We start from the raw sequence: 25,038 nt of genomic DNA on the forward strand, positions 1-25,038 counted from the left end.
CTCCTGGAACACAACCACCAGGCTATGAGGAAGCCACACAGCCACCCATAGAGGAGATGTGTGGGGGTAGCAGCGGGCAGACCGACCGAGGTCCCAGCATCTATCACCAACACATGATACCACAACTGATACCACATGGAGCAGAAATGAGTGTTTCCTTTCAAGCTCTGCCCAAATTTCAGATTTGTGAGTTGAATAAGTGATTGCCATTTTTTTAAGCCACTAAAGCTTGATGTGGTCTGTTACACAGTCATGAATCACTTGCTTCAAAGTAAGAACTGCCCAGGCCACCCAGAAATTCCAAAAAGATCCTGTTTCCAGGGAATAGTTTCACTTGCTAAGGGAGGGATTTTGCAACCCTTCTAAAAGAAGTGGATGTAGTTGATGAACACCAATGGTTGCTAAAACCATTAGATGAAGGTTAAAGGCAGTTTGAGATTATTTATGAATTCCAAAAAGAGAGATTATGTTTGTAAACTGGTCAGTTCTTCTGGGTGTGGCACTCTTTGATTGGATTAGATTCAGCTGAGGTGTCTGATTAAATTATGTTAAGATTAGAGCTTTGATTCAACCACCTCATTAGAGCGCAACTTAGCGATGAGTCCCAGCCCCGCTGGTGGGCTGATGAAACTGACTCTCACATGGAAGTAGACACACAGAGGAAGAGAGACCACAGGCAGAGAGACAGCTCATTAGACACAGTGGAGGTCCCAAGAAGAGAGATGAGCCTGATAGTTTACAGCTGACCTTGTGAAGAGAACAGAGCAACTGAGCCCAGAAAGAAAGGGGCCCCAGGAGAGAGATGAGCCCAATGCGAGTTACAGCTGAGACTGGAGAAGCTGGGCCCAGGAGCCTTAAGAAGAAGGAAGGCTGAACCCTCCCAGACATCGCCTGCCATCTTGCTTCAACAGGTGGCAAATGACTTCGGGTGAGGAAGTCATTTGGTACCTTGAATTGGACACTTTGGGCCTTATAGTTATAAGCTTCTACCCCAAATGAATACCCTTTATAAAAACCAACAGATTTCTGGTACTTTGCATCAGCACCTTTTGGCTAATATGCATTGTAATAGATGGAGCAGACTGACATTTGATTCGACTGATTTTAACAAAAAAAATGGGACATCCAGATGTTATTCACCACACGATGTGATGCAAGGTCAAGCACATGGTACCACCTATAATGGATTCTTGTCTAAAAAATATCTAAATTGAATCTAATCTGACAGTTAGATCTAAGTATTAGTTTACAAGAATTTCAGCAAAGGAGCATGTTAATGACACCATGAGATACCCTCAGCTAAATCCAGAATATGGGACTTCTTTCTCTAGGAGAAATGACCCAGTTTCTTTGATAAATAAACAGAGGATAAGTAATAAACAAAATGGAGGAGAACTGTTATAAAGGCCTAAGATATATCAACCAAATGCAATGTGTGTTTGGATGTTGACTCAAAGAAACCAACTTCACAAAGGCATTTTTTGAGGTCATCAGGGAAAGCTGGATACAGACTGGATATTAGATTATAGTAAGGAATTTTTGTTTATTTTGTTAGGTGTGAAAACAATAGTGTGGTTCTAAAAAGTCCTTCAGTATTAAAGACAGGCTCTAAAGTATCTACAATTAATGCTATGATGCCTGCGATTTGCTTTAAAAATACTCCAGTGAAGAGAGGGAGCTATATGAAACCAAGGCAGAAGGCTTCTCACTGTCGGTCATCATACTGTTCTGAATGTCTGACTACGTCTGAAAATCTCCCTGATAAAATGCTTTTGAGCTGATGTAGTATCTTCAGGAGGGGTAAGCCCTTTTAACCCAAAATAGAGCACCAGCTTTGCCATGGACGAGCAGGCTCTGTGGGAAGGGGGGCTGCTAAGGTCTAGTGCTCAGAAGGACAGACGGAAGCAGCAGCCCGCAGCCAGGACCCAGCCCACCGTCCTGTGTGCTCAGAAGGAGGTAGAAGAGGGTCCGCAGGGAAGCAAGTGCCAGAGACCCAACGCCTGGGGGTCCCTGCAACCAGGAAGCGCCCTGAGGAGCTGGGCGTTCAGGATGAGAGGAGCCAGGGACCCAGAAGGCCCGCAGTCGCCTCCCGCTTAGCTCCGCTGCCCATCCCGGGCCTTCATTCTGCCCTCCCACCGTCCGACTCTCTCCTCTGCATGCCTTTACACGGGGACATCTCGCCACAGCTTGGCCGCCAAAAGGAATGGACTCCGCCCACCCCCGCGCCAGGGTGAAGAGCTCTGGGGCAGGTTCTGGCCGGTGCACCCTGGACCCTGGGGTGACCCGTCACTGTGCCTGTGGGGTGAGGTACCCTGGTTGGCCCGTCTCGGGTAGATGCTCGCCCTTTGCTCACTTACCATAATCCAAAAGCCATGTCAGAGAAGTTCCTGAATGGACCATGTTTGGGGTGGAGGAAGAAATTCCCAAAAGGCGGGGGTAGCTGATCCCGAAGGAGAAAGGGGTGCTAGAAGTTACATGTCCACTGCTGTGGTCATTACAAAATGAGGTTAAAATTTAAAATAATGTAATTTAAAAATCTCTGACCTTAACCTAAAGAGAAAAGACGAGAAGGAGGGATATAAAGAGCTAAGGTCAAGGGTAACATCAAATAAGAAGCAAAAATACTAAAAGCGAGAGTGAAACCAGACGAGGGATTGGGTTGGGGTCGTGGGAACCCCGCAGGGGTCTTAAAACGGACCAGGTCCCGGTCAGGGGGTTGGCATTGGCTGTGTTACAGGGCTAGTCCCTGGTGAGTTCTTACCAGGCTTAAGTTACTCACACGCAGCTCTAAGAATCCGTGGTGCCTTCAGACCTGGAGACACAAGGACCAAGTACAAGATTGGTCCAACGCTTGACTCGCACCCAGCACGGCCCGGGGCTGCAGAGGGCGGTGCCGTTCCATCCGCCAGCAGAGGGCAGTGGCGGGCCAGGCGTTTCCCGGGTGTGGGAAAGGCCTTTCTGGCCATCTGGAGGCCCCCCGAAGCCTGGGGCCAGTTTCTGAATTAGGGATTCCACCCTTTGCAAACCTTCCCGCTTGCCCGGCTGGCACTGAACAGGGCAAGTGGTTGGTGATGCTTCTTTTCTTTTCCGTCAAGGGGATTTGAGTCTTTCTCAGAAGGTGTTTAAATCCCAAGTAAGAAATCTGCCCGCCCAGCCCCATCCCTCCCCAAAAGCAATTGAAAACTGCACACTATTTGATATGCTTACTTTTATGTGTTTTTTTTAAAAATAAATGTTGGTTTAAAATTTTTTTAATGATGCTTTAGATTACATAAATGTTACATAGAAAACATATGGGATTCCCATATGCCCTTCTCCCTCCCCCTCCCACACTTTCCCACATTAACAACATCTTTCTTTCGTGTGGTACATTTGTTACAATTGATGAATACATATGTAAGCATTGTTATTAGCCATGGAGTATAGTTTTCATTATAGTTTACACTCTGGCCTGCATGATTTTACAGGTTTTAACAAAATGCATAATGGCACGTATCCATCACTGCAGTGTCATGTAGGACAATTCCATTGTCCCCAAAATGCCCCCATGTGACACCTGTTCTTCCCTCTCCCTCCCTTCAAAACCTCTGGGGGCCACTGCCTTAAAATCCATGATACAAATTATTCCATTGCCAGAACAATAATAAGTCGTAATAGAATAATAATAAGTCTACTTTAGTCCTTTGTTCATTCTCCAATCTTGAGGATTTTGGGATGGTGATGCCCACTCTGTTTCTAATTGAGAGGTGGCTTAGATCCCATGGGCAGATGGAACTGGTTTCTTGCAGTTGCAGACACCTTCTGTTCCTTGGGATGGGCATTGTCCGTCATCATCTCCTTGTTAGTAGTCCTGGGTGAGTTCACTCCAGTGAACTGGAGTAGGTGTTGCAATCCTGCTGAGATTCAGGGGTCAATGGGCACATGAACAGACCAAAGATGTAAGTCTCTGGGACACATATTTTTAAAGTGTAATTATAGGTTCAAATAACAGGGCAGAAGAGCCATGTGCAGGGAAACTCCAAGCGAGTCTAACTCTTACACTGGGCAGCATGAATTCCAAAGTCAGGCGCAGTGACAGCATGCTGAATTCCTGAGCTGTCTGCCCTGCTTATAGTGTCTGGATGTCTCTAGAGCCCTCAGGAGCTCCATTGTTTGAGGCACTGTTTCCTGGGGCAGTCAATGAGATATGCTGGCCTTTAAAAGGAACTTTACTAGGTGCCGGGCAAACACTGTGTGCCAAACACCATACCTATCCAAAATCACTTAACCTTGTAAGAAAGTAGGATTATCTTCATTTTTTAGATAGGGAAACTGATGGTTAGGCTAACTTGGCCAAGTAATTGTGCCCAATGGTTTGGTCAAGCACGCCCTGGGCTAATTGTATACAAGGGCATTTATGGACTTTAGTCAGCAGTGAGTCGATTGCATGGGTGGCTGGTTATATCTACAATCGACCAGGGGGAGTGCCGTCAGCAATGAGTGACATTTTATCCAATCAGTTAAATGCCTTAAAAGGGGAAGTGATTTCAGCATTCAGAGAGAATTTCCCAGCTAGTCTTTGGACAGTCAGTGTCTCCTGGGAGCTCATCAAGACCCTTCATTCGACTTTCCTCCGAGCCCTGGTTGCAGCCTGCCTGCAGAACCTGGATTTGTGCATCCCCACGGCTGCGTGAGAGAATTTCATGAAGTCTCGTACTATGCACAGATATCTCCTCCTGATTCTGTTTCCTAGAGAACCCTGACTAATACCGAGGCTGAGGCTCCCTAAGGCTTGTGTGAGGTCCACTGCCGGTGAGGGGCAGGGATTGGGCTTAGGGCTCTGGTCAGTGGCCTCCCAGCACATCTGCTGGACCACGTGCTGCCAATCAGTCCTCACTTTTTGCTTTTGCTTTTATCTCAGAAAGTTCCAGTTTATTTCAGTGCTGTCTGCTGCTTGGATTGGGGAGCTATCAATACCTGCAAAATATACCTCTTACACCTAGCAAAGTGATGAATTGCTCTCTTCAGTTGCTTTTTCATCTCTAAGGCAAATGATCTTTCAACACATTTTATATACACTAAGAGCACCCAAGGAGAAGTATATACACAAAGCGTGCTTAGTGTCAACTCTAAACCTCATCTCTTCATATGCTGATGGTGAGCGATCGTTGATCAGAACATATAAGCTGTGGCTATAGTGATGATGTTAAACTTTTTTCCCTCCCATTACTGGAGAGGCTGCTCTCACTTCTCGGTGCCCACACCTGAGCATGGATGGGGTATCATACCTCATACGTTCTAGCAATGACAAACAAAACTAACCACTCCAACAAAAATGAGTTTTCTTCCACTTGCTTCAAATCCAGGAAAGGGCGATGGAAAGGGAGGTGTTGGGGTTTGTGTTGGCCATTGGTTGATTCACACTAGATTGAGCCATGGATGTTGCTGATTACCTCACACTCCTGAGCAGCTGGATGGGCTCATGCATTCTTTACCAATTCCTAGCATTAACGGTCGATCCCCAAATGCTCTGGAATCTGTTCCCTTTTGTTGGACACCACTCTTCAGCCATTTCAGCTTCTGCACCAGTTGAAAAGCTGCACTGAAGAGTGTGACTTGGATCCAGGACTTAAATGTGCCTTTAGAAAGTTTAACTGAATTGAAACGCTCCCTCCCCCCAGGCACAGATGGGGCAGCTGGAGAACTCCTGGGGACCCGCTGCTCCTGGTATGTCCTAGTGAGGAAGAGAATGTAAAAGGGGCAGGCAGACTGTCGGAGAGATGAAGTACTCACCTCCACTAGCAGACCTAATGCAGCCAATCTGATGTCACTGGGGAAGTGGCGGCCACGAAATGGGTGGAGGAAAGGTGGAAGCTTTATTACGGTGTGAGAATGGAGATGTTTGCCGATAGAGGCATTGGCTGAATTTCTGTCGTTTATGGGTGTACAGGAGCCGGCAATAAGAAGTTTCCCACTCCAAACACCTCCCACCCTATGAGAAGTTCCTAAGAATACCCAGTAAAATGAGAGTGCAGTAATTAACTCAGCTCTTTTCCTACTGTGCACTGAGGTGAAGATGGAGAAAATTGTCTAGAAGTGAGTTTGAGCTTTGATTAAAATCACCTTTCCAAAAATAAAAATTATTTAAATAAAAACTCCAAACCTTATGTTTTTACCCTTACGCAGGAAAATAATTTTTGTTTCTTTTCCTTTGTTCTAGTTATTAAGCAATTTCACCCAGGGAGTGGCCCACTGAAGAAAAATAAAGCCGTTGCGTTCTTTTGGGTCCAGTGACCTCGAAACTATGCACGTGGATGGCTCTAATAAAAAATGTCTTCCCTCTCGACATTCTGGGGTTATTTTTGGTGCAGTTCCTATACGTCACACTGGAATCAGAGCCTGTTCTCTTGGTCCTCGCCATAGTTGTGACTCAGAGTCTGATTTGTGACTGTGTCTGGCAGGTACCTCAGCAGTTGCCTTCAAAGACGTGCAAATTGTGAACTTTTCTTTCAACTTAATCCTGCATATTTCATTAGAAACTACTTCCTTAACATACCAAATTCTGTCTTTGAACAATTCAAGAAAATAAGATGCATTTCCCAACAGAGGTGATCTGTAAAGCAAATTTCAATTTTTAAATTAGGTACTGTGACAAAGCATTGTTAATTCTTTCAAATCTCTTGGGTATCATGTAGTTACTTGAAAACTCTGTAGTCGAAACAGGGTATCTAATGGTTAGACTCTCAAAATGCTCACAACGAAGTGCTGAGAGGCCGCGAGGAGTGGGGGAGCCTGACTTCTTTTTTAGCATTCTCAGTTGGCCCAGTTCTGAGTCAGGTACATCGCACTCTTTTTTCTGGAGCCATGCCCATTTGAGATGATGCACGTACTTTTAGTCTCTAGAATGCACCCAGTAACTTGAGGCACACAGATTTCAGACCTTTGGGAACCTTACTTTCTACAGCTGTACTCTTTCCAGAGGGAGAGGAAAACTCTCTTCCTGTTAGTATTCCTTGTCTGATGACATTCCTTCCTTTAGAGATATTTGTGGGAATGTTTGTACACAAGAGTTGATCACAAGAAATAAGAGCTGTTGGGGATTGAATCAGATCCCCTACAAAAGGCATGTCCAGTTCCCAGCCCTTGGTCCTGGGGTGTGAGCCTGTGTGTGAACAGGAGCTTTGAAGATGCTATTAGCTAAGGCATGCCCACACTGATTGGGGTGGGCCTTAATCCAATTCGGTTGAGATTCTTATAAGCACAGGAAACTGGACACAGAAAAAGAAGCCATGAGAAAAGCAAGAAACTGAAAACCAGTGGAAGTTGGAAGAGAAAGGAGAAGACTGTCGTGTGTGTTGCCATGTGACAGAAAAGCCAAGGAACACCGAAGTTTGCCGAGCAGTCAGAAGATACCAATCCAAGAAGAAGCAAGCCTGCTCGCCTCTGAAACCGTGAGCCAAAAATTCCCATTGTTAAGCCGACCTGTTGGATGGTTTTTATTTCGGCAGCTGGGAAACTAAAACAACAGTGTGCTGGCATTCTGGAAATGGCGCATCTCCATGTGTGGGTAAAAGTCTCAGAATCAAGCTGGCTTATGAGGCACTCTCTAGGAAAATGACCAATACCTGGTGTGCTGTCAAGACAACACAATGGCTGGAAGGGGTAGCCTGCTGGCAAGCGTGCAGTAAGGGAGGGGTCAGAGGGCTCTCTCCGCGTGGCCCTTGCCTAGCCACTCGCCGTCTGCAAAATGAAGCTGTTTTCATGTCTCTTAGAGTTCTGGTGAAGATTAAATTAGCTTACAGACATAAGGTACCTAGGTCCAAATACTCGGGAGGTTGCCGAGAATTGATAACTACCCTTATTACTAAACCAATCAACCAACCTGTCAAACTGCTTCAAGCTTTTGGTCTTCTCGGCTCTGACTTGGGCTCCTCCCGAGTCTAGTGCAGCCCCTCATCCGTCCCGTGGATTGCCCCGCGCAGTGCCTCCTGACCAGGCTGAACCCCACCATCCGAACGGGCAGCGTCCCCGGAGTGGGTGCTGCGCTGAGGATGACGCTAGAGGCTGGCGAGCAGCACGCTGCTCAGCGAGCCTGTTCACTGCTGGGCGCGCACTGGGCGCGCGTTCCTACGTTGCTAACCTAGCGTGGTAGATTGCACTGGTGAAGAGCCGTGACTCTGGACTGAGGCTAAGTCAGACCCATCTCCACACCTCCTGGTGGGCGACTTCAGGCAAGGCAGCTTCCCGGGGCTTTATCTGTCAAGCGGGGCTAATGATGTACTTATCTCACAGGGTCATGGAGTAGAGGCGCTTAAACAGTACCTAGAATGTAGCAAGTGTTGGGTATGTGTTAACTGCTTTTAATTACACGCTTCAGCCAGGGAAGTATTCTTACCCCCATTTTAGAGGTGGACAAAGTGAGAAGGATTTGCCTCAGTTTCTCACGGCTAGAAAGTGGGAAGATCCCCTACCCAGACTCTCGCCCGTCTGCCTGAATGCCTTCATCTCTCCACTCTGCCATCTTCTCCCAGAGCTGGACACATCTCCCCACAGCCCGGTTTGCTGGTCACAAATCGCTATAACCTGAACTTCCAGTGGGTGGCCCCAGAGGTCTGCCTGTCACTGGGTTCAGAACTCATTTGCGGCTGCTGCTGGGCAAAATTGCTAATACCTTAGAAAAGAATGATTTCCAAGGGCCTTTTTAGAATTTGTAACCTGTGTTGACAGAGCAATGTTTTGACTAAATTGATGCACCTAAAATATAACTTCGCTTTTCACTTTTCAACCAGCTGTTTTTATGTCTAGTAGACAGAGTCACAGTCATCTAATGAAAATATATTTGGACCTCAGAAAAGCAGAAGGAATGGTTTTAGATGTTAAATGTTAATGTTACACTTTAAAGTTGATTATATCCTCGTTATGAAGAAAGTTTTTATATAAAAGAGAACTTCTTCATTGGCTGTAGAACCTTATTGTTTATTAATATAACCAGTTATGTAGTTCTTTTTCTGCATGTATGTTTAAAACAAATAAAACGATTAAAAAAAACCACAACAACCTGAGATGTCTCACCTCTAAATCAGCATATGTTTATGTTCCAGAGTACAGATAGTCACTAAATCTATTATAGTCATAGAGAGTGCAGTGCAGAGAACATTACATGAAAAGACAGGAGGCCCAGGTGCAAGTTGCTCTTGTTCTCTTTGTGCTTCTGCTCCACACCCACCATTTATTAGCTTTGTGACGTTAGGTAAATATTCAACCCCTTTAGACCTAATTTATATAAAACGTAGAGAGTTGTTCCTTACCTCTGATTTTACAGGTGGAGGACTAGACCAGGAGGCCACCTGGGATCCCTTCCTATTCTGAGATGTGTGCAGCTCCAAAAAAGGCTCACAAGGCCCATTGCCAGTGATGTCAAGTTCAGCTGGTCTCCAAGATTGAGTGAAGGATCCCTACCCAGGTGGCCAACATGATTTTCTGTAAAAAGCCAAGTCTTGGGATTTCCTTTGGCCCCTGGTTGTGGGTGTTCTGCATTTGCTCCTTTGCCTTGTCTTGCCGGCCTCCAGCCCCAGGTTTGACCTTGAAGGAGGGTCTCCCGTGGACTCCTTTGTTTTCTGGCTTCTGTTGGAGTCGGCCAGTGGGAGGGTGGGAAGAGAGTGAGGTTGGGCGTTCATTCCTGGAGCTCTCTCCCGGGTGACTGCACCTCCTCCCATTGCTCTTCAAGCGAAGCGGGTAATGCCTCCCCCTTTCTTATTGGCTCCCTCAGTGCTGCCCACTGTCCTTGGCAAGTAGCCCTCATTAAACCCTGGGCCCTGCGTTTATTGCAAGGACTTGGACTGAGTCAAGACATATCATTAAGAGGATCTTGCTTTTCAGGGAAAGTGAACAGTGAGGGATGAAATAACAAAATTCTACGTTTTACCTCACTAAGAAATATCCAGTTCTCACTCATTCCTTCATCATTTTCTACATGCCGTCACCTCTATCTGGTGTGCCCTTTCTGCCTGGGAAAGTTCTACTCATCTTTCAGCTCCTCTGAGAAGCATTCCCTGACACTTCCTGACAGACTTAACCGCTTCTTATTCTAAATTCCCCCTGCAGTTTGTGCATTCCTCCTTATTCCACTTTCCATGTTTTGCTGTCATTGTGAAAAAGGGGGGAAATTGTGCTTTTTATAGCTAGAATTACGGTTGCCAGATAAAATACAGGAAACCCAGTCAAATTTCAATTTTAGATAAACAACAAATAATTTTTTAAGTATAAATATGTCCCATGGACTATTTGGGACCTACTTGTAATTAAAAAAATAGTTGTCATTTATTTGAAATCCAAATTTAACTGGATGTCATACATATATATACATATGCATATAACATTCATACACATTTACACATATACATTGTGCCTTTTTTCTTCCTTCTAAAATTAATCTGGCATCACATTAAGAAAACACTTACTATAATGGTTTTCTTTTTTCTTGTTTATAAAAAAAGATTTATTTATTTATTTCTCTCCCTTTCCTCCCCGCCCCGGTTGTCTATTCTCTGTGTCTATTTGCTGTGTCTTCTTTGTCTGCTTCAGTTGTTGTCAGCAGCCTGGGAATCTGTGTTTCTTTCTGTTGTGTCATCTTGCTGTGTCAGCTCTCCGGGTGTGTGGCGCCATTCCTGGGCAGGCTGCACTTTCTTTTGCGCTGGGCGGCTCTCCTTAGGGGGGACACTCCTTGCATGTGGGGCTCCCCTATGCGGGGACACCCCTGCGTGGCAGGGCACTCCTTGCGCGCATCAGCACTGCGCATGGCCAGCTCCACACGGGTCAAGGAGGCCCGGGGTTTGAACCCTGGACCTCCCATGTGGTAGACGGACGCCCTAACCACTGAGCCAAGTCCGCTTCCCTATAATGGTTTTCTAAAGCACATGACTCCAGTTCAAAAGAAACAAATTTTTCTTTTCTGCTTTCACTCCTCTCCTTCCCTCCCTCCCTCCTTCCATTTTTTCAGCAACCTCATGAACAATAAGACTTTAGAAGTGAAGCAGGAGCTCTGGAGGACTGAATTGCTTTGAGAAAACTTTGAAGTTTGGAGGGGAACTTTGGAGCGAGGTGCTGTGGAGAAGAGAGTGGAGAAGAGATGGATCAGGGTGATGCTATATGCAAGGGTGGGAGTTTTAGAGTGAAGGACCACACAGAAATCCCTGGTGAGCAGAGTAGAAAGGACTTTTAGGAACCTCGATGTCTGACATCGAATTTGATGTTCTTTGCATTGATCTCAAGTCTTTCCCTCTTTACCCCAAATAAATCCCCAACAAATTTCACCATATTCATGAATACTTTGTAATTGGGTTTCCTTTGTGGGCTTCAGGAAAGGGCTGAGCTTCATTTCTGGGTACCATATATCATGGAAAAAGGAGTCTAGAGATACAGGTGACTGAAATTGTGTGAGTCTCTTGGGGATTTGTAAGACTCTTGGGGAGTATAGGGTTAGAACCCTGTCATTGGAGAGCTCAAGAGGAGGGAGATTCCGCTGACTTCTAGATGACGTTTGTCTGTGCGACTTTCTCCCCTAACGACAATGTAAGTTAATATTCAGGGTGCTTAATATGAACTATGTATATCTACACATACTCCTCATTTTTCACAGTCCAGATCTGTGCACATTTCAGTGACTTCCATTGAGTTAAATAATACCAGTTGCCCAACAACATGCTTCACATTTCAGTTACCATGATGTACTAACTGTGCTCAAATAAACTTGGTAATCCTGACTGTAGCTTTCGTAGCATCAAGTACAAACTTCAAGATTAGCTTTTTTTTGTCTTTATTTTTTTAATGTTACATAAAAAAGTATGAGGTCCCCATATACGCCCCACCCCCCTCACCCCACTCAAGGTTAGCTTTTGAGCCCACAAATCACTACATGAACAACAAATGCACATCACGATCAGTGACCAATCACATCCTTCCTCAAAGTCGGTTGGTGATTGGCCACTGTGCATCTGTTACTCAATTCATGCACAGTCAGCAGTGAGTGTAGTTGTGTTGCCATCTTGTCTCCTATTGACAAACCCATATAATTAAACCTTTAATTCACTACTGCTGTTAGATGATGCTCCAGGTCACCCAGCTTCTCTTTGGCACTTGAATTAAAATGTAAACATTTGCTTTTTACTACAAAAAGCAACTTTAATAATACAATAAATAAACCAAGGATTTATTTCAACTTTTAAAGTCTATTATCTTAGATGGATTTTCAGACAGGCTATTAAGGCTACAGTTGGAGATCATGCAATTTCTTTAGCTGACTTTTGGAAGAAATATGATGTAAGGCATGAAACTGAAAACATTCATGCATCCTGACAGAAAGAAACAGCAAATAATACATGCACTGTGCGACAGAGACTTTCACCACACTGTACAAATAACTTCGCAGAATTTTAATCAAACATAAATGGAATTAGAGAAGAAATAGCTTATCATGGGATTGTTGACACCGGTGCTATTCAAAGAACTCTAGATTTGCAGCCAGAAGAACTTAATGGAGGTGAATTTATCAACATAAATTAGGAAAATGGCTGTAATGAAAAGGATTATGATGTCTTAGAGAACGTAACACCCTCATAAAACTTCACACTAAAGAAACTTTTAGAGATATTTAATGACATTGAAAGCACAAAGTATAAAATGTTGGAAGCTGATCCAAAACTTAGAAAGGAGTTAGATAGTTCACCTCTGTTTCATAAGCTATACTTTGAGAAGACAGCATGCACTGTTCAAACTGATTCTTGGTAAGTTTTGTACAAAGAAATAAAACTCTAATTCTCAATGCTGCTAATGTTTTAAATGTGGGTATACTAAATAAATATTAGTTTTGCTATTTTTTTATTTCCCTATACATTTATAACTGACAGTAAGAGATTTTTGAATGTGTTGATAAAAATTTTTAAAGTTCATGGAGCAATTGTACTTTTCTCATTGATTATTAAGATCACTTTTCATGATTTCAGCACAGTAATTTTTTTTTTAAGGATTGAACCCAGGACCTCATACAAGGGAAGCAAGCACTCAACCACTGAGGTATATCCGCTCCCTTGTGGTACATTTTTATGGTCCCACACTACCGTGCAAAGGGAGGACTGCATATGTGTATATCTCACAATAATTATTATCATGTCCACTACTCAGATGAGGAAATTGCGGCTTCAGATAGCTTAAGCTACTTGTCCGAGTTCATGCAGATAGAAAACAGCAGAGTTGGAATTTGAATCTATGCAATCTGATTGTACTGTTGTACCATGTTGTTGCCCCTACTTAACTGTCAGTGGCAGAGACCATATATTTTCATCTTTATGTATAGTTGGCATGTAAACTTTATTTCATTATGTATGCTGAGTGAATAAAAAAAGAATAAAATGAGTCAGGAACTATAGAAGGAACTAACATTTACTGTATGAAAATAACAGAAAAATAAAAACTGATAACTGGGGAGCAACAGCAGTTACAGATGCTCATTGGTGACAGATGAAATGGACAAATCCTCTGTTTTCTCGTTTGATGTGAAGGCCACTCATTTCTGAGCAGTTGGAGAGCATATAACACGGTGCAGAGGATTGTGTGTGCCTGCTAAGAAACTTTGGTGATGCCACTACATCAGAACACACTTGAGGAAGATTTTGGAGAATAAAAAATGAAGATGGCCTGTCCTGCCTTTTTCATACAGCTGTTTCCAGGCTTAGGGACTATTCCATGAGTTCTCTCTGAGAAAGGCAGGCAGTGCCTCTTGTCTGGTGTTGGCACTAGTAGTCTCCAGTCAAATGCAGCAATTCTTAAATTGAGGTGAGATCTATGGATGGGCTTGAAGAGTCCACACCTCCTTCAAGCAGCAGGTTGGTTGCCACATTTCATAATATTTTTATAAACTTTTGGGTCTTAGGAATAAGGGGGAAAAGTAAGGAGAAAAATTTGCAACTACTTTTGGAAGTTTTCATGCCAGGAGCAGCCCCCATTTTCTTCGTGAGTACTGCCCCTCCTCGTAGCAATTTTAAAGCCCCACAGATTTGCCATTTGGAGGAGGAGGGAGAGCAGAGGTACATATTTTTTACACCATACCAGGAAGCCACCTGAGATCTGTGGTTTGTGACAGTGTCAGGAAAGTTTCTACTAACGCCTTGAGCAAAAGATCCAAATACTCAAACCATAGCAAAAACTGTTTGGAAAGTCCAAAAAAAAGAAAAATCAAGAAGAGTTGCAGATGTATAAAAATAGACATGAGTCAGGCTGGAACATGGAGATGAGAGCTTGTGGGCCGCAGAACCCAGTACATTGTGTTTTGTTTTGTTCTGTTCTTTCAACCACCACTTTTACCCAGACAATAAAAATGAAAAAGCCAGAGAGAGACAGGATAGGTAAGGAAACCAGCTGGAGAGAGCAGGCTCCGACTGCTGCAAGCAAGACTGCCAGCCCTGATATATTCACGAGAGGGAACATCAGCTCAGCTGTGAGAGAAGCTCTGAGCAGATGATGAGATGGGGAGCCCACGTGCTCCTGCTGGCCCCCACAACAGGCGCTCTTCCTGGAACCAGGGGAAACCCCTAGGGACTAGCACGGAATCTGTGGGTAAGCCTTTAGAAAATATAATCTCCCATTTCACCTAAGGTCCAATCTGCCAAAAGAATAAAACCTACTGTCGGGGAGGCAGTGGCCACGGTAGTTGCTGAGGGCAGGGAGAGGGAGAAGAGATGTGATGTGGGGCATTTTCAGGACTTGGAGTTGTCCTACATGACATTGCAGGGACAGTTGCTGGACATTATATATCCTGCCATAATCCACTGAATGGAGTGGGGGAGAGGGTAAACTACAATGTAAACTATAATCCATGCAGTGCCTCAGTGCTCCAAAATGTGTTCACCAAATGCAATGAATGTGCCACGATGATGAAAGAGTTTGATGGGGGAGGAGTGGGGGGTGGTGTGAGGTATATGGGAACTGCTTATATTTTTTTGATGTAATATTTTTTGTGGTCTATGTATCTTTTATAAAAGGCAATTAAATAAAAATAAATGAATACATAAATAAATAAAAACCCACTGTCTAGTTGTTGACCTTGTGGAAAGAACTCCACCAAAACTTGAAAACTATTTTACTCATATAAGGGGAACCACTGGTTCTAGAATCTTCTTTGGTCACCAGTAACCCAAAGAAAGTAAGCAGAAGCTTCCATTCCTGTGCATCACTTCCAGCCCTCGGGGAAGTGTTGAGTCTTGGGAGACAGAATGATAAATTTCCTTCCACAAGGCTGGAGCTTCTCTTAGAATCAAGAAGCCACTCCAGACCAGCTGACATCAATCAGGATGCTAGAGGGGAGTGGGAACCACTAACATCTCTGGAGCACTTGTCTCAAAGACGTTTTCCTGAAGAATGTCATGATTAAAGTCCTTGAGGTTGGCTTGTGTTGATGACACCACCGATTGATTCCACTGGTATGCACAGGAGCACCAAGGCTGTGACTGTAGCGTGCAGCCTGGATAAGCGAGAAGATCCATTAGAGAAAAGCTAAGGGACTCAGAGAGCCACAGGAAATAAGGTTTCTTTATGTGAAATATGCTAGGTTTGTGTGTTAACTGCATAACCAGATCATATCTCCCTCCAGCCAGTTCCTGTGGGTGCCTCCTGGAGACGTGTGTGTAACAGGTGGAGAATCTAATTTGGCAGATATTCCCTGGGAAAATCTCTCTCTCTTTCCTTCTGTCTCTTATACACACACACACACAAAAACACACACACACCCTCTCAGTCGTACAAGAACTCTGCAATCCTTAGTGGCTCCCCCTAATTCTCTGCACAAGCAGCAGAAGAGGAGGAGAGAATCTGGACCCTTTGTGCTCCCAAGTGCTGAAAATGAATGTTTAAAAGAAGAGGCAAAATTTCCAAAGGTTTTTTGAGATATACAAGTGAAGATTATAGTACTTTAACAGTTATTTTTGGCTGCTTCACACTTCTTTGAATGCAGCACTTTGCGAATGAGCCTCACCGCAGGCCTCTGACTGTATTTAGGTCGCACGCATTTCTTCCAAAACAGGTCAACACTTGAAGAGATCCTTGCTCCTCTCCCACTTGGAACCTCTTCCTATTATTCCCAGATCTCCTATTCCCAACACTTGTGGTTCTTTCCTGGTGGTTCATTTAGAGGCTCTTCTTTGGTTACTGACCTGGGTAACACTTTTCCCCACCTCCTTCCAACTTTGCAGGCTTCCTCAGTTTCTGTGCACACCAGTCCCGGGTGAGATGTCATCCCTGCCCAGGGAGGAAGTTACAGAACATCATGGAGAAGGACTTCTCTGCAGAGGAGACATTGCCAATGAGTACTAGATGATTGTCTTGCCTTGTAAAAAGGCTAAGTGAACTTCATTAAGATAATCAATTTTGCATATGAAATGCAGTAGTTTGTTTTAAGGAGAGAGATAAAAACTTTTACCCATGAGAGGGGCTCCCTTAATAGTCTTACTTTTTTTTTAAAAGATTTATTTATTTCCCTCCCCCGCCCCCGCCCCCCCATTTTCTACTCTCTGTGTCCATTCGCTGTGTGTTCTTCTGTGTCTGCTTGTATTCTCATTAGGCGGCTCTGGAACCTTCCAGAGTGGGAGGGAAGTGAATACTCTCTTGAGCCACCACAACTCCCTGTTCTGCTATGTCTTCTTATTTTTCCTTCTTCTGTGTATCTCTCTCTTTTTTAAAAAATTTCTCTCCCTTTCCCCCTCTCCTCCAGTTGTCTGCTCTCTGTGTCCAGTTGCTGCGTGTTCTTCTGTGACTGCTTCTATCCTTATTAGCAGCACCAGGAATCTGTTCCTTTTTGGTGTGTCATCTTGCTGTGTCAGCTCTCAGTGTGGGCGGCGCCATTCCTGGGCAGGCTGCACTTTCTTTCGTGCTGGGCGGCTCTCCTTACGGGGCGCACTCCTTGCATGTGGGGCTCCCCTATGCGGGGACACCCCTGCGTGGCACGGCAGTCCTTGCGCGCATCAGCACTGCACATGGGCCAGCTCCACACGGGTCAAGGAGGCCCCGGGTTTGAACCGCGGACCTCCCATATGGTAGGCGGATGCCCTATCCGTTGGGCCAAGTCTGCTTCCCTCTCCACTGAGTATTAAGTTACACGACACTGAGGGCTGGGACCACATCTATTCAGATCGGATTCTTTGCACTTATCAATACAGTGTTAGCTACGTAGGGGCCTTTTTAAATGTAAGCTGGAGGAATAAAATTATTAAGTTCCTTAACAATTGGGAAAACTCCTCAAAGTTTTTACTTTACTTTTCAATTTTATCAGTCCACATGTGAAATTTTGGTCAAGGTTAAAAAACTAACTTTATAGCTCGGGGGTAAAACCATTTTGTTTGGATCTCTGGGCTTTAAATTCAAACCATGGTTTGTTCAATTCTTGGGTTTCTGTGATGAAATTAAAAGTTTTTCTTTTATAGTATTTTTGTCTTCACATTTGCAAAATTGTATTTTATGGTTTCTCCTTTTTGCTTAAAAATAAAGTGCGGAAGTGGAGAGAAGAGGAAACAACAGCAAACAAACAAGCAAAATAACTTTGATTAATCATAGTTAGGCAGCATTTCTTCCTGGTGCCAATGACTGTCACTGAAATTGCAGCAATATTTGATGCACTTGCCAATGTTTGTGTTATTTTTACTTTAATGATGTACTAGATTGCTTCAAAACAAGTTATTTAAGCCTAATGTTTCAAAAGAGTCCAAGTACTTACGTCTTTCACTTCTGGCTTCTCTTCTGGGAGTAAGCTGTGCCCAAAAGAACCAATCCTCATTTCTATATATTATAACATTCCATTTTTGAGGGTTGTTTTCTTGCTTTGTTTTTCAAAGTTGAATCTCTTTTTTTCATCATTCTGTTCCAAATGTCTTTGGTTCCATCATTGTGCAATGCTGAGACAACAATTTCTATCCAGAAAGGGAGAGAATAAACTCCATGACTCCTGATCTTGTGGGAGAAGGGGTTGGAAGGGACACAGAGAGAGCTCTGTGGTAAGATCCTAACTCTAGTCCCTCAGGAATCTATTATTGCCACACGGCTTCATATTTAGACTTCAAGTCATGAAGAGTGCACTGGTCAATCCGGCACAGTGGACTCAGCTCAACTTAAAACAGCCTTACACTCGACAGATTAACTTCGAAATAAACCCCATCCTCAGCCAATTATTAGACATCTCATGGAATTTTTACCTCTATGGCACAGTCTAGGAGAGAAGAAATGTACGTGATAAAAATAAATCAAAAACAAATCTTATGCTGTTCAGAATCCCCAAATGAGCATGAATGGCTGTTATAATAAAAAAACCAAGATAAAAATAAATACAACTGGAACATTAGACTGACAGCTCTGTGTTCTCATTCACATAGGCCGCCACTGTGAGGTTCATCAGATGATTGGGAACTACATGTGGGACCCCAGCACCAACAAGTCGTTCGACATTGGTGTCAACAAGGACAGCTTGCTGCCTCTCTGGTGGAATGGATCAGAGCCTCTGTGGATCACTCTGACCAAGGCCAAAAGGAAGGTCTACATGTACTACTGGCCTGGTGAGTGCGTTGAAAGCTCCCTCCAGCTTCCACCGCTATGATGACAAAGGATGTAGATGTCCTGTTCAAAGACCAAGCTGTGGTTTAGAAAATAGGCTCGCTGAGAAGTATGTCTCATGGGCATGTTTTAAATTTTATTTTGAACTCTTTATTTCCTGATTCCTTTGGCTCAGGAATATTGCTGTGGTATATCATGCTTTTTCAAAATTTTGTATATACCAAGGAGATAAAGGGTAGTTATTTGCCTTAGAAAAGAATTTGGTGTGCCATTCCTACAGATTTTAGTTCCCCATCAATATTGAAAAGAGGATTCAAAGCATCTACAACATTTTGGCGGTGCATTAAATGTCCCTTTATATTAATACTCCTCCCATACATCCTAGATCAGTGAGAGAATAAATCACTTTACTTACTGCAATGAGATAGGTAATAACACAAACTGCCATGGCTGCTGTGATAAGTCCTCAGGATTCTCTCTTCTTGACAGTCAAAAATCTTTCATTAAGGATGAGAGGATTCAGAGGCAACACAATAATTAAATTGATCATTGTCTTCCAATATGTAAGACTTTAACCTTCCGTAAGTGGGCAATTAGACTTTTCATGCACAAGGCCCCAGTTCCTTAGTGCAGTTATGGAGGATGATATCAGGGGAGACCCAGAAGAAATGAAGGGCTAAATGAAGGACAGCCTGGTAGGTGAAGGGGAGCAGCAGCTGGGGGACCTCACTGGCTTGGACTGGAGGGCAGGAGTAGTGTGAGGGAATTATGGAAGGGTGTGGGTTTTGGAGGAGGGTGGCAGGCAGAGATTTGGGAGAGTGGAAAGGAGGATGAGTAAACCAAGGCTGGATCACAGATGGCCCACGTTTTGGGCGTGGGCTGTCAGCAAGGGTTTGGAGGATGCCGGTCAGGGGTGATAGCAATGTGGAGCGTTGCTAGGGGTACTCAAGGCTGTGCCAGGCCTTGGAGCTGCGCAGAACACAGACAGATTGAGACCATGGAAAGTAGGTCCACAACCACGCTGTCAGATGTGGGCCTGCTAGGTGCCTTGGAAGTTGCCACGGAGCAGCCTGGCATCCACGGGAGGTTGCATGAACTGAAAACCGGGCAGAAGAATTGACACAGGATGGCTCTGCTGGGAGATATTGCTTTTAGGGGGATTCCTGTAGAGTTTCATTAGAAAATGTACAGCACTCTGTCTGCAGCAGCCACCTCCCCTAACATGCGAAGGAGCTTTCAAGCAAAGGAAGGGTTACTCCATTACCTTAAATGGAGACTCAACCTTTCACGGAGTTGAATCTTTGATTAAGGAAGCAAGCTGGTGTATCATGCAGGCTAATCCAGCTTTCTAGAAGAGTTGAATTCAGGTTGGAGCCCAGTGCAATAAGGTCTAAAGTGAAAAGATTTTGCTGCACTGTGAGGTCATTCTCAGAAGCATCCTTATCAATAAATTGAGGGTTCACACGCCAGAGGCAGAGGAGAGGGAATGGATTGGGCACTCTGCCTTGGGAATCTCCTTAAACTGTATCTGGGGACCTCAAGATGAATACTTCCCTGATGCCGTAAGGACCATGTCCCATGGTAGCTAGTTAGTTTAACTTTCTGTCTTAGAACTAGAGTTCATCATAATCTGAAGAGAATCTCCTCCAAAGCTCTCCACCCACCTTGGTTTCTTATCTCCTCCACATGTGATCTCCTGTGGCTGGCCTTTTGGACTGCCACAGATTCCAGTGCTCATGGCAAGGAGGGGGTACGCTAACGAGTAAAGAGGGGGAGTCGCCAGATCTAATTCTTCTCCCTGCAGTACTTAATGATAACAAACAACTTGAATTTATATATGACTGAAAATCTACACAAGCATAACGCTCACTGGCATGTAAAGTATCTTGTTGTTCCTCTGAATCAGCTCCTTCAGGGCAAGAAAGGACTGACTTAGATTGACACACAACTCAACCACTAATGTGATGTGTCACATTCTGCCCCCTCCAAGATCAGTTACAACTGCTGGGATGGACTAGGTACCATCCTATTAGGAGGAAGAAGTTACAAAGACAGCCACCTAGAATTTTCTCAGTGACCTAAATGAAGATTAGCTAAAGTTCTGGCTGCAGTGAAATCTTGAGAGAAATTGGAATGAAGAGCCTCTTGTTTCTTGTTTCTTCATTTTTCTAAACTGGATCCACAGAAACTCTGTGAGAGCTGGCTGTTTCTGAAGGCCCCACTGCCCAGACCAGCCAGGAGGGCCTGGCACTCTCCGCTCTTCCTGATGCACAACTGAGTGGTCAGTGGTCACTGCTCTCCTTTCCCCTCCCCCATGGTCCCTTCCAGCCACGGCCAATAGCCCAGTGAGTGCTCATTTGTCTCTACGAGATTAAGTGCTATGGCATTTCCTCTAAACAGGGCTCGATTTTATTTTCCTTCTTAAATCCCCCTCTTCCTTCTCCCTTCCCCACAAGACGTTGTGCAGACCTCTCTATGAGGCCTGGAAAATCTTCATTGCTCCAGTGAGCCATGTTATGACACTGAGTCTCGCCATTAAGTCAATATTTAGAAGTGCAATTTGGAAATGGCAGTAGTTCAAGTCTTCCTGTCAGGTAGATAAAGCAGCAGACTGAAAAACTGATCAGTGGTGAAGAGTCCAAAATACCCCACCTCAAGCCTTGAGAAATTTAATATTGTAAACAGAGCCTGCAGCACCCCAGCCAGTGGTGTCATTGAGCTGTGCAGGGAGAAATGCACCTCAGGAAATGATCCCAGGCCCTACATCAAATATTCAGGGCAGCAAGCCCAAAGAAATCAGCCAGGAACTGTACATGCAGGACCCAGTGGGATTCTGTAACGGGTAAGAGCTAAGCACGTGTTCTTCACTGACGTACTTCCCCACCCCTTCCTTCCAGTCTGAGGTCAAAGCCATTTTTTTGAGGGGGCAAAATGAAGAGGCTTTTATCCACTCCATACTGGAGAGCAACCCAGAGCAGAGAAGCATGTCTTGAAGAAGGAGGAGAAATTGGGAAATATGGGAGAATAAGTAAGATGTTATATGGAAATATAGTTTGAACTCCTTGGACAATTGGTTCTACCTTACATGGTCACAGCTGTTTTTAGGTTTATTCTCATGGCTGTCATAAAATACCGAAACACATAGCACCATTTTAAGAGTCTGTGGCTAAACCTCCTTGGAGTCAGTGTGCGACGTTCTACATTTCTCTGCGTGCATTTTGCAAGGTGAACCCCTACAGCCAAGCACTCAGGAGAGCTGGGGGGCAATCATTCATGTGCCCATGGGCTGGTGTTGGGCCCGACTCTTCTCCTGGGTTCCACAGCTCCTGTGCAGGAGGAAAGAGGAAAAGGACACCGTCTATGTGGGGAAAGACAGCTTTCACCTGGCTTCTACTCCTCCACTTTAGAGGTGGCCTGGTGAGGAGTTAACAGGGGGGCATCTGATCCAGTTCCCATCAGGTCTTGGTTGATTTCATTTTAATAAGTAAGAAGGCATGTATTGGCTGTTGTTCAAGAATTACAGATCATCCTCAGCTTCTTTCCTCTCCCTTCCATGGTGGAGCCTCACATGGCGATCTTCAGGGGCTGAACTCGGATGCATTCAGTCACATACAGGTAAAATTAGGAGCCCAGCATCAATTGTATTAATGGAAATGTGTGAGTTAACATCATAGCTAAGTTCATTGCCTCTCTGTTCCTAATGCCAAACATTTGAGTAAAAACTGGACTTTATTTTCAACTAGATATTTGGCCTTGCAAAGACAAGGGATCTAGATTTTCACTAAAATATCCAATAATATGACCAGTTTGGCTTTAAACTGAGATTTATGTAATTTTAGAATGGCAAGAGGTCTTTGTTAGTATGTAGCTTGCAGGTTCTTATACTTGTATGTCAAGAACTCCTTTGAGAAATTGACCAAAGTTATGGATCCCCTTTCCAGAAAAATATATTTCCACAATACTATATATATAATTTTGTGCTTGTGTGATATAAGAGACCAATGATGTGGACTGCTAACATGACAATACATATAAATTTATGATATCTAATTAATTTGAATATCTTTATGTGTTAAAAATTTTTACTCACCAAAGTAGCAAATGAAACCCACGCTCCCCTAGTCAGTTTTGCCTGGCAAGGGTAAGTGTGGGTCAAGATCTTCTAAGACTCTTCAGGTGAATTCACATCGCATCATTTCCTTTGTCCATAAGTCAATACCTCTACCTTCGGCAAGGTCTATATCACTGATGATGTCTGTCTCAGCAATAAAAAGATTATAAATTCACATTTTAAGTCTGAGGTCTTCTGAAAGAAGTGATCTTCAAAAGACTTCTGCAGGATTTCTAGGTCTGAACACCTTCTGCCTGCAGAGAAATTAAAGAGGTGTTTCTCCTCTGGACTGTTGCCTGTCAGAGTTAGAAAGTTTAACTGTCCGACCACATTCAATGTCCATTTGCAGAAGGGTATTTTGGACAAAAAAGGTTACAGTTTTTCAAAAGCACTCATTATAGTGATTGGAGAACCTTAAAAAGAAAGAAAGAAAGATCAGCTTTATTTCTGGCCATAGAAGCCAAGTCAGGTTTGGCCTTGCATTCTTCAAGTCACAGCAAGTCCATTTCATCACAAAACATGAAAGGATGGGGACTCAAGGCCCTGGGGTAGCTCTCAGGAGAAATCCATAAGCAAAACAGATTCAGAATCCTGTCCCTGACCCTTTTACTCCTCTGAGAGCTTATGAGCCAGTCCAGGAGTCATATTTTAATCTAGAACTTAACCCAAATAAATGTAAAAGTACAATTGTGAAAATGATGATAGTGAAAAGTGTATTGCACCATAACATCTTCAAATAAGGGGGCTGGTTACATCTGAGAGGGTCACCACAAAGGCTTCCCTGAGTTACTCTCTGAGTAAGATGGTTGGGTAGAAGCAGGGGCGCCTGTGGGAAGAGCATGGAGGCGGAAGGAACAGTGTGTGTTAAGGCACTGAGTGGGGAGGGGGAAAGCGCGTAGATTCAGGAACTGAGAGACTGTCACTGTGGAGTGTTGGGGGAGGCTGGGTGGGTGGGAGGCAGCAGAGAGGCAGGCTGGGGCCAGGCCAGGGTCTTTGGGCCAACCGAAAGAATTTGTTTTTATCCTGAGAGGATTGAAAAGTTATTCGACGGTTTAAGGAGGAAGGTGACAATACCATATTTGCATTTTGGAAAGACTATTCTGACTGCAGCTTGGAGAATGGACTGTAGGTATCCAGAGTGGGTGAAATCTGTTGCAGGAAACAAGGAAAGAGATGAGCATAGTGTGGTCTGGGGTAACAAGATGGTGAGAAGTTGAAAACATATTTAGGAATGAAAATGGCTGGACCCTAGTGATGGTTTGGATTTGGGAATTAGGGAGCAGTGAGAGAGATGACACTTGGTTTCTGGCCTACAGAACTGTAGAGACAGTGACTCTTCTTTGAAATTGGGGAAACTGAAAGACGAGCAGTTTTGGAATATTGACTCTGAGATATACATCAGTCAGCAGGTCTGGAGCTCACGGAAGAGAGCTGAAGATATAAATATGTTATTTATGGGAGTCTGAGTGGTAATTGAGGATGTGTGTATGGAGAAGTTTACCTAGGGTGCAGCGGTATACAGTGAAAAGAGAAAAGGGTTCCAGACATGGTCTTGAGGAAATCTAAATTTTAATGAACAGACGGAAGAGGGTGAACCTGCAAGGAATTAAAGAAGGAAGTCTTGAGAAGCAGGAGACAAACAAACAGAAGAACTGTGAAAAGTATAATAAAGCAAAGTGCTATCACACCATGAAACAAAGACATCTAATAAGGAAATCGATCTCATCTGAGAGAGTAGGGAAAGGTTACACTGAGAAAGTGGCACCATTTGAAATCAATTTTAATATTTTGCTGCATTTGCCATATCATTCTACCTATCACCCATTTCCTGATTACTTAAATGTAGGCTGTATACATCATGTTCTTTGAACACTTAGTACTGCCATGTATATTTCCTAAGAACAAGGACAGTCACCCATGTAACTGCCTCAAGTGCAGTTATCAAGTTCAAGAAATTGAAATGTTGATTTAAAACTGACAGTCAATATTCCAATTTTTTCATATGACCCAATAATATCCCTTTGAGCCTTTTCTCCTCCCTTGCTAGATCTCATCCAAGATCATGTATTGCATTGTCATTGTCTCTTTAGTTGCTCTTTTTTTTCCCAATTGTGGGAACATATATACGACATAAACTTCACCATCTCAACCACTTCCAAGCATACCATACACTTTCACAATATTTAGGTATTGATAGCATCTTCTATTACTAAGACTTTCCCATCTCCCCAAACAGAAATCCTACACCCATTATGCAATAACTCCCCATTCCCCCAGGGCCCTGGTAAACTGTACTCTAATTTCTATCTCTGTAAGCTTGCATATTCTAGGATATTTTCTATGAAGTTGCAATGGGGCTT

The 25,038-nt window shown here is 43.9% G+C and overlaps 1 protein-coding gene and 1 long non-coding RNA gene across 2 annotated transcripts in view; one reads left to right on the top strand and one right to left on the bottom strand.

The window, feature by feature from the left end:
* Positions 1–25,038, top strand: part of ENPP6 (ectonucleotide pyrophosphatase/phosphodiesterase 6) — a 127,088-nt gene that overhangs the window by 31,444 nt on the left and 70,606 nt on the right. Inside the window, exon 2 of the mRNA XM_004481745.3 lies at positions 18,390–18,569. Within this exon, the coding sequence (XP_004481802.2) occupies positions 18,390–18,569 (180 nt within the window). The remainder of the gene's footprint in view (positions 1–18,389; positions 18,570–25,038) is intronic.
* LOC131279652 (uncharacterized) lies at positions 18,687–23,274 on the bottom strand. The gene is made up of 2 exons (XR_009187046.1): positions 22,658–23,274; positions 18,687–21,893 (listed from the first exon to the last, which is right to left on the bottom strand). It is a non-coding gene; the product is annotated as an uncharacterized lncRNA (long non-coding RNA).

This window comes from Dasypus novemcinctus, chromosome 1 (assembly GCF_030445035.2).
Source record: "Dasypus novemcinctus isolate mDasNov1 chromosome 1, mDasNov1.1.hap2, whole genome shotgun sequence".
In the NCBI taxonomy this organism is placed as follows: domain Eukaryota; kingdom Metazoa; phylum Chordata; class Mammalia; order Cingulata; family Dasypodidae; genus Dasypus; species Dasypus novemcinctus.